This window comes from Sipha flava, unplaced genomic scaffold, assembly GCF_003268045.1.
Source record: "Sipha flava isolate LNK unplaced genomic scaffold, YSA_version1 116_pilon_pilon, whole genome shotgun sequence".
Taxonomy (NCBI): Eukaryota; Metazoa; Arthropoda; class Insecta; order Hemiptera; family Aphididae; genus Sipha; species Sipha flava.
The window spans coordinates 246201-267148 of record NW_020271740.1 but is presented as its reverse complement, the minus strand read 5'-3'; the positions used below and the strand labels follow the sequence as shown (position 1 = coordinate 267148).

The window sequence follows — 20948 nt, the reverse complement described above, 5'->3', positions numbered from 1 at the left end:
ATAATAATACGTACCAAACACCTTATCTTATAAAAGACATCCAATAAAACACACACGAGATAACGTTAGTCGTTAAGTGACAAAGTACAAAACTATTGATGGGCAAGTAGGTATAATTAATAATTAGTAACATAATACAAATAATTAGAATATATTATACGTCAGAAATTTTCTTTGATGTATAATATTAGTTTATAATTTCATAAACATTGATTTCAATACGGCTACATATATTACTTAAATAGTTAACCAGAGCGGATCGTTACTTAGAATGTCGTACGTTTTTAATTGTAGAAAAATGTTTAGACCTGGTATAATTATTTGTTTTATTAAAATACAAAACTTCTTGAGTTCTATCTTTCGATCTGTACACGTGTAATTAATAAGTCCTACACGAAATAACCAAACACGACCATTAATTCATTATTGTATATAACTATTGTCCTATACGGTATACCTATATATGATTCAATTGAGATCATTAATACTATAAAAATATCTCAACAGCAGGTGATAACAAAGAACAACATTTGAAATATGGTGTACCAATAAAAGTAAAATATAAATGTATAATAATAAAAATAATAATACAAATTTTAATTCGTATTTTATCAATAAAATAATTTAAGATAGTGATACACCTATCCATGAACCAGAAATAACCATGTTGGTAATTTTTGTTAAAATCAATTTCAAATACAACATTTTAATAACTTTCAACGAAAATCGTGGTGTACAAGTGAATAAGTTCCGATTATAGCATTACTTATTATAAAAAAATGAAATACCTTAGGAGCCTAAGTACCTTAATCTATGAATATATACTTATAATAATTTGTTCACTAAAAGTTAATTTTATTTAAATACTACGGTCTGGGAAACAGAAATAGTAAATATATTACCAACCACACATAAGTTTCACATTTACCTGGTTCACCATTTCAAATCAATTCAATTTCCGAATGCTTACAATGTGATATAAGTATTTATGATTTATTGTAAATAATATTTTCTTTTTATTATTATTATGATTTGAATTAATTATTGTAACCCCATTCTCTTTATGTACACCTCAAGAACTACACATTTCAAGTTAGGGCTTAAACATGGATCAAATGGCTTTTTATGAAACGGCCAAATCTAATATTTGTGCTAGATTAGATATCAACATACCTTACAATCTTTTAAGACGCGAGTAAGCGTGTGTGTGTATGGTTTTTAGAATATTTCATAATAGTTGTCAATATGTACGTAGAATTATAACAAAATATTAACATCACTTATCCTTTTATTCTCCAAATGTGACAAGACCATGTTTGAAATAATATTTCGTCATGAAGTCTTTTATTATAATTTATTGCCGTATTTACAAATATATTAATGATATATTTTAATGTACCTGTATCAGGATACCACTTAATCGCAACACAAATAATACTCCATCACTATTTCGTACTCGAAAATTAAATAATTTTAAAATAATGACGCTAAAATCTATTATAGCCGAAAGATTTTATTTTTTATATCCAACTAAACGCGAATAATATTCCTCCGTTTATTCATACCACTTTGCACCACCAATTATATCCGTAATAAACCTATGTTCAGAATGATGCGCATTGCTAATGAGTATTCAGCCACCTCATTTTAATTATATTATGTAATTACTTTTTACTATTATAATATATTATCTTGTATCACTGTACTTTGGGTCACGGCCCGTTCTGTGTATAAATAAAATAAAAATAAAATAAAATATTCATCTTAGATTTCTCAGATTCAGTGGCGGATTTAACGGTCGTTTAGTCGGTAAATGCCGACGGGGCTCCTTTTTTTCTAAATTGTTTACTGAGGCCCAAAAAATTGTTATTAATTTATTTAAATTTTACCACACAAAAAATAATTATCATACAAACTGTAATATCGTTTACAATTACCATTTTTACTTTTAACAAAATAATTTAAATATACAGGAAATACTCAGGAATACTCTGAATACTTCAAAAATAAAATATTTTATTCATAAACAAAGTAGAAAAGATCGAATATAGATATAGTTAGAAATACTATTAACATTGTTTATAGAATTCTATATAATTTTCTCTAAGACTTGAAACTAATTAACAAAAAATCGTCCTATTTCACAAATATCAGTTTTAAAACTATTTATTTTGCATTACATAATAACAATTGAAATTAATGATGAACATGGATCACATAGGATTACTTAAAACAGTTTTTTATTAACTTGGCGGCAAAAAATATTTTATTTTACAGAATTTTACAAAACGATGACTTATTTTATGTAATACAAATTTGATTTTTTGTTGTTATATAGCAATTAATATATTATTCGCTATTCGATTTATCTATACATACAATTTGCAGTTCTACGTGTCGACTGGAGTTTAAATTTATGTACATGTTGAACTCTAGAAATAAATATTTTTAATCAGTAAGTTAGATACAGAAACAACTAAACGAAGTATAAATTTAAATTTCATAACTAAGAACACAAAGGTGTGACTAGATAGTTTTGTGATGTTTACAATATATTAATGTTTCATAATATAATTAAACACTCTAAATTATACATGCAAAGTCTGTATATATAACGTGCAGGCCCTATTATTTGTACAGTTTTGGACTGCACGCTTCATTTTACTGCTTTAAATGAAAATTTAGTCTCGCTACTATTTTAGAAAAAGGAATATATTCCATACATAATGTATATATATATATATATATATGCATTAAACTTTAAAAATTCAATAATACTCATATTTCCTAGTAGTTGGCATAATATTTAATTTTTATTTTATAGACCGTAGTGCACACACGTTAAAACCGTAGTGCACACTTGTACATTCGTGGTGCACATTGTGTGTCGGGGTGCACATAAAAATAGGGCCTGATAACGTGTATATATTTATTTATATAGGTATTCGTAAAATCTCATAAATACTCTAAAAACCAAAAACCATCTATAATAAATCACTAGTAAGCGATTTCAGGGCAATTTAGTATTCGTTTATGGCACTCGGTAATTAAGCACGCTCTTTAAATTATTACAATAGGTATTGAATATTTTTACTCCATAATTATTTGTTCTTAATAAAATGTAATATCGATCGAGACATAAACATTAAATATTTTCATAATATAGTCTGTCAATATGAATATAACTATATAGTTTAATTTTTAGAAAATATACTTTTCATCAAAATGTCTCTATTGATGATATAATTGTAGTATGAAAAGTTAACAATTCCAATAAAGTGTGACACTTTATCTAGTGACAACGACCTTTGTTCAAATTTATTTTTGAATATGATGATTCATCATAGCTTTAAAATGTATACAAATATATAATTTGATTTATAATATACACAAATATATCTTAGTAACTTACAAAAAGTTAAAAATATTCAGTATGTCCCCAACACCTTTTATACACTAGTTTGTAGAAGATAGTGAAAATAGTGTACTTATGTATATTTAGTAATATTACATATACTTATATGTAATCTTTGGCATAGTTAATTGAATTTCGGATTCACTTAAGCTTTTTGTATGTTTTTTCAGAGAATACTAAAGGTAGTATCTGCAGATTCTCGATGTTGTTCAAATAGTTTTGTGAGTTTGATAATTTGATTTTTGACTCGAGTTTTGGTTAACTCCTTGGAGCACACTGGCAACTTATTCAAGCATGGAAGAATATTCGTCCATAATAAATAAGCAAACCAAAAAAGTGGAATTGATATAAGAGTTATATAGCTGAAATACATGTTATAGATAGAGAAAATAGTGGGTGATATCGAACCTTAGTAGATAAACCATTAATGATTTTTCTATGGGTTTCTATCCGTGATTTTATAGATTTAATATTATCTTCTTCTTCTTCTTCTTTTCGTGTCGGTTGACCGTTAGTTAATTTAATATTATTGTAATATAAATAATATAATTGATAAACTAATCAGTTATAATAAATACTCAAAACAAAATATATAATTAATTTACTAATCTATACTAATTTCTATAATTTATTACATTTTATAAACCAGTTATAACCAATTCTAAAAAAAAAAAAGAAAAAGAAGCTTAAATTTTATGATATATATTGTAATCTGTTTACAAACAGGTATTTAACAATATTGGAGATATTATTTCGATTTTAAAGTATAAATTGAACAAAATCAAAATCAGTGCCGTCGCAAGCTTTTGCGAAGCCTTAAGTAGTAGTTGAAATGGCTCAAGATAAGTGGAGGTATGCCTTACAATTCAGATTTCCTAATATCATCATAACATTCTTCACACCTTGTATATCCATAATATTTTTTTTTATATTTTTTTATAGTTCATATAAGGTATATTATCTTAGTCCGTGGCTCTAAATACGGGTATAATACCGGTTGCGAAACGGCTGATACTAAACAACACGATAAGCCGGGATAATAAGTATATCATTTTAAAATACAAGTCTTAGGAGGAATGTGTTATTCTAGACAAAACAAGTAAAGGGATGAAAACTGTAAATACAAAAAAGAAGAGGTATGCCATCCCACCGTATCATCCCCACTTCGAGCACTGGCCTTAGGTAAAATTAGTGTGTTTTCTAATCGAAATTTAGCTATTTATGGTCTTCTTCTCCTTCGCCTTTGTCCCAACTATTTGAGGTCGGCCATCTTTGTCCTATTTATGGTATACTTATATAATTTTTTATAATTTTATAAATTTTCTATAACATATAAAAAAAACACCCTTAACAGTTATTTTTATGGACATGGTACCTACACTAAAAGTTGGCATTGTAGACAAGAGTCTTTGGTTCACTTTTTTTTAAAGACCCTCCCCTACGGACAAATTCTGCGCACGCTTATGATCTTAGTTAAATCAATAATTATTTTATATTTTCCAGAAATTGTTTTATTTAAATTTATAATACAATTAACATTTTAGTTTACAAAATCAAATTTAAAAATATAATATTAATGCGAACGAATCAAACTTGTTTCGTGGCATATTTTTATTATAAATATATAGTGTAATGTCATTTTATTATTGCAGTTTAAAGAATAATCTCAGGATACTTTTAACTGTATTACAAGCATAGATTAATTTTGAAAAAGTGCAATCTTGTGTTTTAAGAAAATTTATAATTGGAAAATGTATTAAATGCAGTAACATGAATATTAAATAATGACACTTCGAAAAACACAAATATACAATTCATTGGCGTACTAGATACAGTTTAATTTGGGAAGACCCTACATTTTCCTGAGGGTCAAATCTTAAGTATTAAATTAATATACATATATTTTTCCAAGTGTATGTAACCGAACATTTATATGTATGAATGTAACTAGATAAAGTTGAAATCTATTTATTTTCTGTTGGCAGGTAATAATTAGAAATTCTTATCATGTCAAAATACGATTTAAAAATATATTTTGTGACACTTTAACAAATTATGTAACGATAATTTTCATTTTCAAACATGCTAAAGTGGTATTTTGGTTATAGTAACTAATTAATGTTATGAATATTAATTATTATTTTACAATTTTTTCTAACTCTCCTAAAGATAAGTTAAATTATGCAATAAATATGTCACATTTCAATAAACAATTAATGCAACTTTTGGCGTGTATACAATTATGATTAGTACCTAGTTGATAAATTAATAGAGTGGGATTTGTTCCATATTGTTAAGTAAACGTATTTTGAAACTATTTTATTGAAGTAAAATAATAAAAACATTAATTAGTTGCTGTAATCAAAATACCACTTTGAAACTTTTGAAAATAAAAATTTATCTTATATAATTTACAATCTATCACAAAATATATTTTTAAATCGTATTTTTGAATAAATATGTATAATATATTTCTAAAATATTCAGTATTTACATAATTATTCAAGTATCTATTCAGAATAATTTCCCATTCGTTTAATATTTTAGTATGTTTATATATTTATTTAGTACAAAAATACAAGAATATATTATTACGACAACTCGGTGGTACGCCAAACCTTTGCTACGAAATACGAACTGACCGTATCAAAATAAATAAAAACTATTAGTCTTGATTTTGCCGTATCTTCTACTTATTTATTTTATAAATCAAAATTTTAATTTACTTGGGTTATAATTATTTTGGATTTGATATGCATTCCTTTTAATCTACCTTCACACCTTAAAATAAATAAATGAATAATATAATGTGGTAAAATATGTACGAAAGAAAATATAAGTATTCCTAAGTAGGTAATGATTATTGTTTTATATGATATTATAAAGTGATTATATATATATTTATATATATAATAATGTGATTATAGCATATATTTTTATTTAATTGGACATATTTAAGGCTTAGAGTGACTTCAACATTTTTAATATGAATACTCTATAAAAAATTATACATAACTTTTAAATAAATCTCGTTATTTGAGTAATTTTAAGGAAACTTCTAATATTTGCATAAAAATAATAAAGGTGTTATGAAGTTACAAAGAAAAAAAGCTTAAAATCATTATATTTAGAGAAGGGGAAACTATATTTTGTTATATAAATTCCAATAATTATGCCTGTTGTAATTTGTAAACGTATTAACTAATAATACTGTAAACTGTTTATAATATATTATAAACAGTTTTAAAAACAAATATTATAATATTTATTTTTATGTGAGAATTTAGTGATTATGTAGAAAAATCCTGTTTTTAATATTCATGACAGTTTAATATTATTAATGTATTGATTGTAACATTTTGCACAACAATTAGTTTTTTCTGATAAATTAAGTACAAACTCCAAATTTTTAGCTAATAAATTGATTATAAATTACATCTATTATTGGAGGTGTATGAATAGTTCTGATTACCATAAGATTGACATTTATAAATGTCACATCTGTATATCGATCCATTGTTCTGTTATTAGTTTCCATATACACCGATTATATTATATGGGTTATATGACGAGAACAATATTTCTTAATATGACGAAATTAAATTTTATTATTTTATTGTGATACTTGGATTTATAAATAATAAGTATTAGCAACTTGCAATTTCATGAAAAGAACGTTAGAGCGATGAAAAAAAAAACCTTAAAATATAAAATAAATGTAAAATATGTATTTATTGAGCCCTTCTCAATTTCATTAACAATGATAAAACTCGGGATTTCACAAGTGTTATCAATCTAATAATTTCAGATATACCTATTGGCAAGGGCGCCCATAGGAAAATTCTCAAAGGAAGGACAACATTTTAATTTATCAATCTATTCATAAATAGGAATGACCCACGATATAGGAAGGGGTTTAAAATTTTACATTATACTATTACATTATATATATATCAAATTGGAAGACTATAAAATAATAATTATTTAACCAATTTACCATAAAAGTAATTTATTGAAATTTTTATTTAATTAATAATACAAATTGGATACTTAAAACATTAGTTATATTTATTAAAATATTAATTTACAAATATTATATAAATATTATGGTTGTGTACACTCACACATATACATACCGTATTTTTGGAAATATATAATATTTTAAGAATTGATAATTATCCATAGAATAGAAACGAAAAAACGTATTGTTATTTATAGCTGATAACATGATTTCCTAACTAAATAAATAGATTTTTCGAATTATAAATTTTCATATATTAAATTAAATTTTTAAATTCTATTTAAATAAATATTTTCTGATTATAGAAAACAATTTTCCAAGATTTTTGACATTTTACAGGGGGGGAACATGTCCCTCCCTTGTCTTCCCCCCCTATGGGCGTCCTTGCCTATTGGCTATTACTGAAAATTATTTTTATTTCATCTTAATTCAAATATACAATGTATCTTCCATTATATTTCTAAACATTTTAAATAAGCTATAACGCATATGATTAATCTGGTATTTAAGTTTTCGAGATTATTATTTTGGAAATTGTAAAAGGGAAAAATAATACTTGAATTTCTAGACGGTTACTTAAAATTTTTAATTTTAAGAAATACGTTTTAAATCACATATCAATGTCTATACAATAGGAATTGCATGGTTTATTGCGTACAGAACATTTCTCAGTTTAAACCCTTATGACTAGCTTGCCCAAGATAAATCACATATTATTTATTGCTAATGTAATAATGTAATTATATTTCGTCTAGGTACTTGATGGATGGTTAAGAGGACGCCTCACCCGAATGTGTTGTTTCCGTTTGATACGCGTACAACATAGAAAATTTGCATTCAGTTATTTAAATAAAGTGATGTAAATTTTATATTCAAAGTAAATTAACATATAATTAAAATTTAAGAGAAGAAAATTATTTATGTTTTGTTGGTCAGTTTTTTCAATACTTTAATTTTTAAGTGAGTTATAAATTTTTTTTGAATTTTAATATTTTACATACTTAAAACTACATAACACATAACTTACCTATAAAAATTAAAATATCAAAAAAACCGACCAATATAACATAGATAATGTTCTTACCTTAAAGTGTAATTATTGATCAGTTTGCTTTTATATTTAAACCATAAACCTTATACTATAGTATAAGGTCTATGATTTAAACTAATGTTACTAAATTTCAACTACTGAACGCAAATGTGCCATGTTGTACGTTTGTTAGACGGAGACAACAAAGATGGGTGTGGCGTTTTCCTAAGTTATTTCTTAATATTATCTACTTACAAATACCTAATTGGAATTATATTATTTTGTTTAGAATGAAAAAATAGTTCAATAATTCATGCAAAGTTACTTAGATTTCTTTATGTTCAAATTTTAGAATAAAAATAATAGATTGAATTTTTCCCAAAACAGCAACTTCAAAATTTGTTCGCACTATTTTTCAGTACTTAGCCGTCAAAAGACCTCTAAAATCTGAATTGTTGAAATCTTAATAACATTTTAACTTTTGGACCCCCCAAAATTTCTTCAATATTTTACGAATGTTTAAAATACTTATTTATTTTTAATACCAACATAAATATTTTCAGTCAAAAATGACTTAAGCTCCAATTAATCATTGACTGCTTTTAATTTTATATCATAATATCATATGAAAATATGATATTGTAAAAATATTGTAAAAATGTAGACGATTATGAGTTCTATCACTGTCCGGCGTTCGAACATATTGCTATCATTGTACGTCTTTGTTGATAAGTAAATGAGACCAACCGCCAATTTGTTATCAAAATATAGTTTCACATTTTATTAATTCGCACAACGATAACATTTTGAAATCTTGTGCTCGAAAATATTATTATACAAAATATTCCATACTTTACAGAGTTCACGTTTCTCCATATCTTCAAACTTGAGTTCTTACGTAAGTGTGTTTATTCCCATTCTGAATTAAAATTAGATACATATTGTTAAATGTTAGTGAAAAATGATGGACGATAGTACCGACGAAATCGTTTTAGATGACTTTTGCTACACTGATCTTCAAAAAGTATAATGAAAGTTAATTTAATAATATCAATGGATATTTAACTTATCGTTTTTTTAGAAACTGAACTGTGTAAAAAAAATCATTGTTGATTCAAACTATGAAGGAGATAAAGAATTGTCCATTAACAGATTATTGCAGGTAGTTATTATAATGTAATTTTTTTTTATTTATATATTTACATATATAATAAAGTAATAATTTTAATTATTTTAGGACTGTTTACAAATGTTAAATAATGGAAAAATTGCACTGGAATGCATGGAAAAAGGACCTTGTACATCAAGTATTATAGTACCTGATCTCATATCATATGAAAAAGGTGTAATTGCATCTTTTAAACATTGTTCAGAAAGTAATGTGATTTATGGAAACTTTATTAATAATGTAAAACAATTGCTTACGGATTTGTTCAAAAAGACATCAGCAGTACAGATATTGTTTTTCAATATTATAGAAAAAGTTACATTTGATTTAACACTTAAAGGAGATCAAGATTTATTGCTTAGTGGTTAGAAATTTTTTTTTTTTATTTATATTACTAATATTTAAATCAAACTTGTGTAATAATCATATATTACTATTTCTGTATTAAATATAGTGTTACAGCATATTTGGTATGGTGCTGAAGCAGTATATAATGCAAGTAATAAAATTATGGCTACTAATTGGAAAGTTTATATTGCTATGTCACAGAAATACTCAGTAGAACTAAAAAAAAATATAATAAATGATGAACCAATCAATTTTCTTTGCAATGAAATAAAGAAAAAAGTGTTATCCTTTCACCATAATGATGAAGTTACATTAAAATTATCCACGTATTTGATGAGTGTTTTAGTAAAACTTTGCTCATCTGGTTGTATGTTAGAATCTCATAAAATGTTGGTTGAATTTATTTTATTTCTTAATTGGTAGGTAAAAATAAATAATATACTTAATAAATGATAGTATAATACTGAATTAAATTAAATTTTTATTATGTTGTGTTATATTATTAGCTATTGGTTATCAGATTCACAAGATGTCATTACTATTAAAGACAGATTATCACAATTTGTTGATCAACTAGTGTTGATATCAGATGAAATGTTCATAAAGGTAATTTAATATTTAAATGGGATTAATTTTTTTTTACATATTTTGTTAAATTATTTGAAATTTAAGTTATAATTTTTCTGTGTTTAAGGTATTTCAATTAAGTTGTCAAGATATAATTAATAAGAATACAGCAAACCAAAAAATATCTGCACTATACATTGCAATGTTGTTATTAAAACGTTTAATCAAAACACCATGTAATCAACAAGCTGATGAAACAATTGATATTGTTTTTCAATTGATAAAATGTATTGATCCAGTAATGTGTTGTTATAACATAGATATCTATGACCCTTTACTAATAAATTTAGCATCAGTAATCCTTATGTCTGATTACAAATTATTCGAAAAGGTTGAAAAAATTGTAATTGAAAATATTCTCAATACTGAGTACTGGTCAGCAATGTTTAGTAGTGACTTATGGATTATTATAATGAGGTATTATTGTTAAATTAACAATGAAAAATAATAATGATATATTTGCATTTTTTTCCCAGGTATTTACCATCAGACATGCGTAATGTACAGTTTTCAAAATTAGCTAAACTCTATGAAATGTTGGTTGAATTTCCATGTTTTACTCAGTGTCCACAACATATTTATCTAGAAACATTGTTGAGGAGACATTACTCCCTATTAACCGATAAAAATCAACTACTGAACATTTGCCCTCAGCTCAAAACTGAAAGTCTGAAATCTGCTATTGGAATACTTCATGTCCCAACACTTACAAAATATAATTGTTTATCGGAATTGGTATTATTTCTATAGCAAAGTTATACTATTTTAATTATTTTTTATAAAAATGTCTAATTTTTTATTTTCATTGTAAAAATTTAAGTACTAAATGGATAATTTATTTTTAAAAATGTTGGAATATAAAAAATAATTTTTGCTGTAAATCATTAATATTAGAAAGATATAAGAAAATGAGATTTTCATGGATATCAAACAGTACTAGTTAACATGAACAAATATACTGTGAAAAATGTTTCAATGATTTTTAGTGATTTAAAAATTTAATTAATAATCAAGAACCATTTATATTTTTATAAAATATTGAAGAAAATTAATAATTAAACTAACAAATTTATAGTAGTTATTTTAGAAATGAAAATAAATTATAAAATGTTTAAAAATTAGATAAAGCAATAAAGTATCGAACAAATTTTAATATTTATATGGACAACATTTTTAAATACTACTATTATATATTAATATATTACCATCACATATGTAGTTCATCTGTACATATCTGGTAGCTTATGGTTATTTAGCTATATAGCTATCTTACATAATTTAAATAAATAGGAAAATCGTTATTCATAAATAAAAAACTGTTTAACTAAATAATTGTAAAAGAAAAAATATTAAAACAAGAAATCCCAATTCTCATTATACCTAATTGTTATTATTATTATTATTATTTTTTTTTTAGGTAAAAATAATTACTAAGTTACCAGAGCAAAAAAATTATGAACAATTAAATGGGGATATAATATATTTATGGAATTGTATTAAAGATGAATATCCAAATAATTTTTTATGTGCTTTAATTGAAGTTACTATTGGCTCTGAAAAGATACTCAAAACAATTCTTCCTAAGGTACAAAAATAATACTATAACCTACTACTGACTATAAAATAGAAAAACCATTGAATTTAAAAATGTATTAATTTTTTTTTTTTTTTTAATACTTAAATATGTATGTTTATTAGATTAACACAATTATTAGTGGACATAACTACGAAGACACCACAGAAATGAAACGCTGTAGACTTCGATTAATTCGATCAATATTATTGCACATACCAACATTTGAAGAAAATCTTATTCTGGAAATTTTTTTCAAATATCTATTTGACCAACATCCATTAGTACGGCAATGGACTGTTGAAACTATAGTGTATTTTTCTAGTGTTACTGGAAATCAAAACTTGGTTTCTATACTCTTTAAACGACCAGAAATTAGAAGTGTTATAACTGACTATTTAAAAATGAAAACCAACCTTACTTATAATCATAATGATATTGAAAAATACTTTAAACAATTATCGCTATGTGGTAAATTTCAACATAATTGTTCATTTAATGGCCAGTTAAACAAGATGTTAGATAAATTAAAAACTGATATTGATTGTTTAAATGACATTGTATGTAAAACTAAAATGTCAGCAGATGAGTTGGAAAGATTAAAAGAATATTCCTCTCTTTTAAATAATATTTGTGAAGCAATGCAATTTGATATTGAAAATGTATAATATTTTTTTAAAAATGAAATGTTCAGCATAAATCAGTATATAATTATAATTCTTAATACTAAAATATTTTAAATTTATTTTTTATTTGTATTTAGTTATATTACATTTTATGAAGAAGTTATTTTTTTATTTTTTTACATGTTACATTATGTATAATTAACTATTATTTTTGTAATATAATGAAACATTTTTTATACTATGTAATAATAATTAATGAAATTAAATAGATTTTCTTTTTTTCTTTTTTTGTTAAAATTAATATTTATTTGTACTTGTTGTATTACTTTTTATGAAAAGGTTATTTTTATATTTTTTTACATGTTACATTATGTAAAATTAATTATTATTTAGTAATACAATGAAACATTATTTATACTACGTAATGACACTACGTAAAGTAATGACATTTTATTTTTATTGTAATTAAATAGATTTTTTTTTTTTATTAAAATTAATATTTTTTTGTACTTATTAAGTGTTTATAGTTCTAAAAATTAAACTACTGTCAAACTAAACTTGATGGATCTAAAAATATTAAAAATGTAAAAGATAATCTAGGTAAAGTATAATTTTCCTGTAAAAAAATATAAGAAATCTATAATACCCAATTTATACAGTTTTCATTTGATATTATGGACTGTGTTACATTTTCAAGTTAAAAATTGTTTGGTATCAGACTATTTTGTGTACTCAACTTTACAAATGTCATACTATTTAAACTTGTAAATGATCAATTGCCATTGAAAGCAGTGATGTAGTTAAGTTATTATTTCAAAATTTAAAAAAATTGGTGGTAAGATGACAGTTACTGCTATACTGAATTTAATAATAATATATTCAATAATTTAACTTGTAAGACTACATCGTCAGAGTATAATAAATTAACTAATTAAGTACATACGATGTGATTTGGGCATATTTTTAATCTACATTTTTATTTTTTGATATGTTATTTAAAGTTGCTAGTGGAGTTTGTGGGTACCTTATAAACGTTTTTGCTCTCCATAAAAAATTAGTTTTACGCGTCACTGGTTGAAAGATAATTGTATTTCTATTTTTTAATAGATCCAATACTAGAACATTTTTAAGTTAAAAATAAGTAAATATTTTAAGGATATTTAATTTGAAATAAATTTCATTCAATCAAATGAATAAGTGATAAATGAATTTATCACTTGAACAAAAATCGAAATAAGTGTTTTATATTTATCTTAAACAATGTGAATAATTCATTATTTGCATAGTACCTAGTACTTTCAAAGTCATGGGATTAGTGTTATTTTTTTAACACAAAGTAAGCTTACAAAAACAAAATATCCATAAATTTAGATTCATGATTTAAAAATTTTTAATTTGTCATAAATATAATACCTATTTAAAGTAAAATGTTACCGAAAATGACTTTTACAAGGAATGTGGAACTGTCGGTTTTAATCAAGTTATATGATTTGAAAGGTAAGGTAACTACTGAAAAATCGTAGTAAAATATTAGTTTGAAAATGAACATACATGCATATAGGTTTATTCAGCGTTCTATACTTCTAAAGATTGAACTCTTTTTTTTTTTTTTTTTTTAGTTACAACTTTGATTTTTTTTTTTTTGTGAATACAAACTGTTATATTATTATTATTTTTTTTTAATTTAAATTTCTCAATAGGTATAAACGAAATAGATAAATAAGAAAAAAAATAAAATTGCATTAAACTCATTATTGTTCGATCATTAAACCGGCTCGATTTCATAACACAATGCCTAACTGTCACGAGAATATTATTTAATGAGATATATTTTTCCCAGTGTAACAAAAATGTAATTTTATTTTACCTTCTTTTAAAAACTAGTTAACCAATTCATTAAAGGTACTAAAGTCCTCTAGGATCTGTAAAACTCTTTAGTTAGGTAAATAATTAAATGTAAATGTTTAACTCATGTTTACTAAACAACTAATTACGTAGGTCGATAGAAATATATCATATACCTATTTATTTAGTAAGCAAAAGTGGTGTAAAAAGGATTTGAGTTACATTATTTAGAAAAAATCGGTAATTTAATTTTTAGTCAAGTCGATTGACACTGCCTGTAAAAATAAAATATAAGTGATATGTTATTATTTATTATCAGTATTCTTATCACTATCTTGCTGTAATAATTTTAGTCACAATCACGTATAAAATTTCTAATTTATGTAGAATGTAAAATGAATAATTAAAAATATAAATGGTACGTACTTTATTAGACACTTGTTTCACAGAATTTAATGTAACTTAAATGTGGTTTTTTTAATAATTTAATGTTCATTGGCATATAATCGATTCTTGTGGGTCAATAAAAATTTACCATTGAAACATTGAGTTGGTCGTATTTGCTGTAAAATGCAAGAAGAAGAAAACTTATGGTGAGTTTCAAATACCTATGTAAATATTTTTGTAGTACATGAATGATCTGCGAACATGTTTGCTCAACAACTAATAAAATATTATAATATTATAATATTTTATAAAGTAAAATGTTTGTATCGGATTTTCATAAAAATAAACCTGTAATTTATTTAAATGTTGAAGTCTATCAAATCATTGTATATGGCTCTGTTCAAGTGTACCCGTATTTTTTGCAGGAATTCCATGTTGATTTCATTAAAAGAAAAGGGAGGGACCCGATTACCTACCGACAAGTCTATGATCATTATAGGTAAGTTATACACAATATCAATAATTATTAAATTTAATGATTTTTTTGCTGTTTTTAGGTGATAATCAGTGTGGTAAAACCACACTGGTAGCTAAGTTACAGGGTATTGATGATCTAACAAAAGGGATTGGACTAGAATATGCTTATATTGATATTCGTGATGAATACAAAGAAGGTAACTAAGTAGTATAAATTGTATTACATTTATTATTAACTAAAATCCATAGAAAAACTTGAGTTGTAGCAAAAAGTTTAGCTATACATATATGAATTGCAATAATTATTTTTGAATGATTTGCAATAATGCAAATTTTTTTTTTACAAACGAATCATAAATTGAATTATTTATTTTCTGTATTGACATTCAAATAATCATTAATCTGTTATTACAATTGATTATATATTTATAGACAACAGTCATTTAATTAATTTCTCATAAATTATGGAATTAATTTTTTTAGATCATACAAAATTGAATGTATGGGTACAAGATGGCAATCCGAAATACTCATTTCTTTTAAAATTTGCCCTATCAGAAAAAAATTTTAAGAATACATTGATTATGTTTGTTGTTTCAATGAAAACACCATGGAATATAATGGATCAATTAGAAAGTTGGGCTACTTTGTTACAAGACTACATAGACAATCTTCCAATTCCTAGTGAAGAACTTCGAGAGTACCGTCAAAAATGTAAGTAAGGGCTGCAGTAGCGTAGTATACATATAAGCACTGTAACCACTGCTTACACTTGAAAATAAATCAAAATAAAAATTAAACATATTGGATCTATATGGCTATATGATAAACAGAGTTCGGAAATTGTAGCACTAAAAATTTTAAATATGCTCTTAAATATGCATTTAACTTGAAAAAATCATAAATTTATTAGAAAAAAAATTAAATGTAATTTTACAAATGTTTGGGGTCATAGACGTCTGGACTGGTTGAATTATAAAAACTGTTAACAAAAATGTTAAATTGATTAAATATATTTGTAAAAAAGTACTTATAATTAAATTATTTTATATAAAATTGGAAATTACCCTGAATTATTAAAATATTTGATAATCTAATGCAATGATACAATAAAGGAATAACAATGACATCACTAACTATTAATACAACAAATTGTCGATGAAAACAATTGATGAGGTCTATTTATTTCCAATAATTCAAATATTTTTAAAAATATAACCAAGTAAGTACTATTATTATCAACAAAGTGTAATTATTTCCTGTATTATGTGAAAATATACCCAAAAATAACACTATAAACCCTAAATTAGCAAAATAGCAATAAAACCCGTGAATATGCAAAAAATAGCAAATTAAATTTTGTGTATAATATCCAGTGGCGCACAGTAGATTTTTGTCAAGAGTATCAAAAATATATATTTCGAGATACCCCCCCTCCCCACCAGTAAAATTTGAGTTTAGGCATAGTATAGCTCTTAATTTTAGGTATTTTTGGTTTTTTCTTACCAATAAAGATACTAAAAATAAAATTGTTTAAAGTAAACCTAATACTAATTATTTTTCAATTTTCTGGGTATTAATTTATAAGTTTGTATAGCATAAGTCTTGGGATTGAGCTCTACTACTTATTCTCATATGACGCTTTAGTTCTAGGGTAAACATAATTAGTATATTGATTTGTATAGCTGAAAAATTGGTTAGTATTAAATTAAACAAATATTCATACAAGTTCACACAGAACTAGTCATCCACCAATTCTCTAAAGGGTATCAGTCGACACCCCTGACCCTCCCTGTGTGCGCCACTGATGATATCCAAGTAGTTTGAAACATATTTGTATCTTACTTTGGATATTCTATGATGAACAAAGAAAAATATGCATTTGCTAGAACTTCCGAACCCTGGTGATAAAGCATGGCGACAAGTGAAAAACGAAACAATCGTAAACTGTTTTACAACTGTATTACTAATAAAATACGAGTTACTCGAACTTTAATAAGTAATAATAAGTTATAATCAAGTACTTATTATTTTATTATATTAATCTATTAATCACAAATATCTGATCTTACACTTAAATTCATAGAACAAAAAAATAATTAATTAATAATTATCTACTTGTCTAATTTGATCAAGAATCATATAAATCAATATTAATTATAGACTTAAAATATTACTATATTAAAATACTTATTTTATAGTTATTATTTTTAAATTTATTTATTTGATCATTACATTCCATATTTCTTACATTTAATTTTTTATATTTGAAGTTAGTAAACAATATTATATTTATTACCTACGTGGTATCTACTTAGTAAATCTTGGTTAAAATATTTATTTCTAACATAGAAAGTGTTTTATTTTAAAATGTATCTATTTTATATTGTTCTTATAAAATAAATCTAATGCACTCGTAGATTAGCATTATTAAAATAAAAAAATGTTTGGTAGGTACTAATCAGTATTGGTTTTTAATCAAAATAATATCACGATTCTTTTAACCGTGTGAATATTTGTATTATTTTAATCGAATAAATAACTTGATTCTTTTAATTGAGTGAATATCTCGATTATTACCATATCTCAATTACAAATATATTGGTTATTGAAATCATTCGATTTTTCCCATCACTAGTTTAGAACATAAGAAAAAAATCTTGACGAATCCATGCTTTGGTCGTGACTGTCGCGTCTGAAAATGGAAAATCTGGTTTCATTCTATTAATAGCTGGTATTGTACTTCTATTAATAGCTGGTATTGTGCGTCGTACTGTCGTGTAACATGTTCTTCAACTGCTTACGTGAGCTTAAAATATTTAAAAACAAGACATTTTCTATTTCGATGTTCTTGAAGACTTCCAAAAACCCAAGAATAATTGATTGATTATTTATCTATTAAATAAAAGTATAATTTGTTAAAAGTTAAAAAATTCATAAATTTCAAATGAGTTGTATACATTTTTTTACTAATTAAATTTAGTTAACTGTAGACTTACGAGTACTAATAAATTTCCAATACATTTGTTTTTCTGTTTACACTTTCTCAAAAGCCACTGGTGGGCTATGAAATAAACAATAATTATTATTATAACTTACAGTAATAATAATCTCTCTGCAACAATCGCGTTTATTTTTTACCGTGTGTGTAAAAAATAATAATAAGCCGAATTAAGAAGTAAAAATTTAAATATTATATGTGCTAAAATAATGTATGCATATTTAAACGCTTGTTTTTTCATAGGATTAAAACTGTAAAGGTTCATCTTTTTCATATTATACCGAGATGAATAAAGTGATAATTGTGGTCATTGTATATTGAATGAAAATGTTTAAGATTATTTTTATATTTTTTATTATACATTATGTTATTTATTATTACAGGTATAAAAAAGTGGAACGAATATACTGAAGAAAACGTTGGTGATAAAAATAATTACTGGGAACCATCTCTTGGAGATGGAATACTTACTAGAAATCTAGGATTAGATATAATTGTTGTTGTTACAATGGTATGTATTTTGTACAATTTATATTATTACTAGTATTAAACATATTATTTATTTTAGACTGATTATATTTCTGTTTTGGAAAAAGAAAATGATTACAAAGATGAGCATTTTGATTTTATACAACAAGCAGTACGCACATTTTGTTTACAGTATGGAGCATCACTATTTTATACATCAGCCAAAGAAGATAAAAATTGTGATTTATTATACAAATTTCTTACACATAAGATCTATAACTTTCCATTTAAGACGCCAGCTTTGATTGTTGAAAAAGATGCGATTTTTATGTAAGTTTATATGTTTAACTGACATGTTAATGTCTATCATATATATATATATATATATATATATATATATATACAAATTTAATTCGTGTTTATATTTATACATTTCTGTAATATACCATTGGTTATGATTTTCAGCCCAGCAGGATGGGATAGCATGAAAAAAATTAGTATTCTTCATGATAATATGCAAACTATAAGACCTGATGAATTTTATAATTCTGTTATAACAAAAGTGAATACAAGAAAGGTTTGTGTCAAATCACATTGACAAAAGAATTTAATTTTTATGCTGGATTATTTTTTAGGCTTTTGCCAAAGACCATGAAACTCAAGCAGAAGATGAACAAGTATTTTTAAGCAAACAGCTAGGATTATTAAACCAAAGTGCCAATCAACAATCAGCTCTTGGTATTCCAAGACAAGACTCGGTAATGAGGTCACTTACAGGTGTGTCTAAGTCAGGCGATAGACGATTGTCATTAACAAACCAAAGTCAAGGTTCTCCTACTAAAAAGGTCTGTCTGCTCTCTTCAGTTATATATATACTTAAATTTATTTAAACTCAACTTTATCGTTTTGTTAAAGATTGATCCAGTCAAAGCCACTAACACATCAACTCCTGGTGAAGGTGTATTGGCAAATTTTTTCAATTCCTTACTACACAAGAAGTCCAACCAAAGTCCTGTAATGACAAAATCGCCTGGTATATAAATATTAAGTTCATAAGTAAAAAATGGGTCATTGAAATACAGATGATTCTTATTATGTATTACAGGTGAGTTATCTGGTTCTAAATCGTTATCTTTGGATAACACTGAATATCATACGGACACTTCAGCCGAATTGGATAAGTTGGCTAAACGAACATTGAACTTATCACATGAAACATCTACTGAAACCAATTCGTCTGAAAACGATATCGAAGAACAAACTTCAACTTCTTATGGTGAAAAATCATCTTCAGAATGTTAATTCAGGGTTGACTAATTATTTTTCCTACTATTGTGATAAATTAACCAGTATTAACGTTTTGTGCAATTTAATTATTATTAACTTTTAGTGGAGCTACACAATATTTATTAAGTTTTATATAATTTTTTTTTTTATTAATCCTATTTAATTTTAATTTAATTAAATTTATACAATTATATTTTTTATTTTAACTATAACAATGCTATTAAAAAAAAGATTTTATCGTACATTTTTACATAGACTTGTATTGAAAAATAATTATAATATAATATAATTATATTATAATAGATTATTGTACTAAAGCAAAACTTAGTGAAGGGCTTCAACTCTTGTTTCCAATATTTAATACACTAAGAGATCCAATATTAGTATTTAGTGCCCAATATTGTGTAATTAAAGTTGTTACCAAATACTCTAAATTTTGATAATTATAATATGTGTATTTTGTTAAATTATCAAAATTTAAAAATGTTAACATTTTGGAAACAATAATTAATTAGTGCTGATTGTTGGGGGCTTTGATAATTTGATCAAATATTTTGCATGACTGATTATATCAGAATATTAACTATTAAATTTAGCCATATTTTACTTAAATTGCTGCAATTTTAATGTTCACTAAATTATTTATATACGATATTTATATATTATTTATATTCG

General features: G+C 24.6%; 2 protein-coding genes across 2 annotated transcripts; both read left to right on the top strand.

Annotated features, from left to right (window-relative positions):
• The first annotated feature begins 9250 nt into the window (after positions 1–9250).
• On the top strand, positions 9251–12873 carry LOC112692105. Its single transcript, XM_025566661.1, has 9 exons — positions 9251–9490; positions 9548–9628; positions 9704–9998; positions 10089–10401; positions 10489–10588; positions 10677–11026; positions 11086–11344; positions 12027–12194; positions 12308–12873. The coding sequence occupies exons 1-9, from the start codon at positions 9428–9430 to the stop codon at positions 12848–12850; spliced, it is 2172 nt and encodes a 723-aa protein (XP_025422446.1). The 5' UTR covers positions 9251–9427; the 3' UTR covers positions 12851–12873.
• Positions 12874–15010: 2137 nt separating this feature from the next.
• On the top strand, positions 15011–20384 carry LOC112692096 (cytoplasmic dynein 1 light intermediate chain 2-like). Its single transcript, XM_025566650.1, has 10 exons — positions 15011–15246; positions 15466–15539; positions 15598–15714; positions 16001–16231; positions 18902–19029; positions 19087–19316; positions 19452–19563; positions 19622–19831; positions 19902–20019; positions 20092–20384. Exons 1-10 carry the CDS (start codon positions 15224–15226, stop codon positions 20286–20288), a joined length of 1440 nt encoding a protein of 479 aa, XP_025422435.1. The 5' UTR covers positions 15011–15223; the 3' UTR covers positions 20289–20384.
• The last annotated feature ends 564 nt before the right edge of the window (positions 20385–20948 follow it).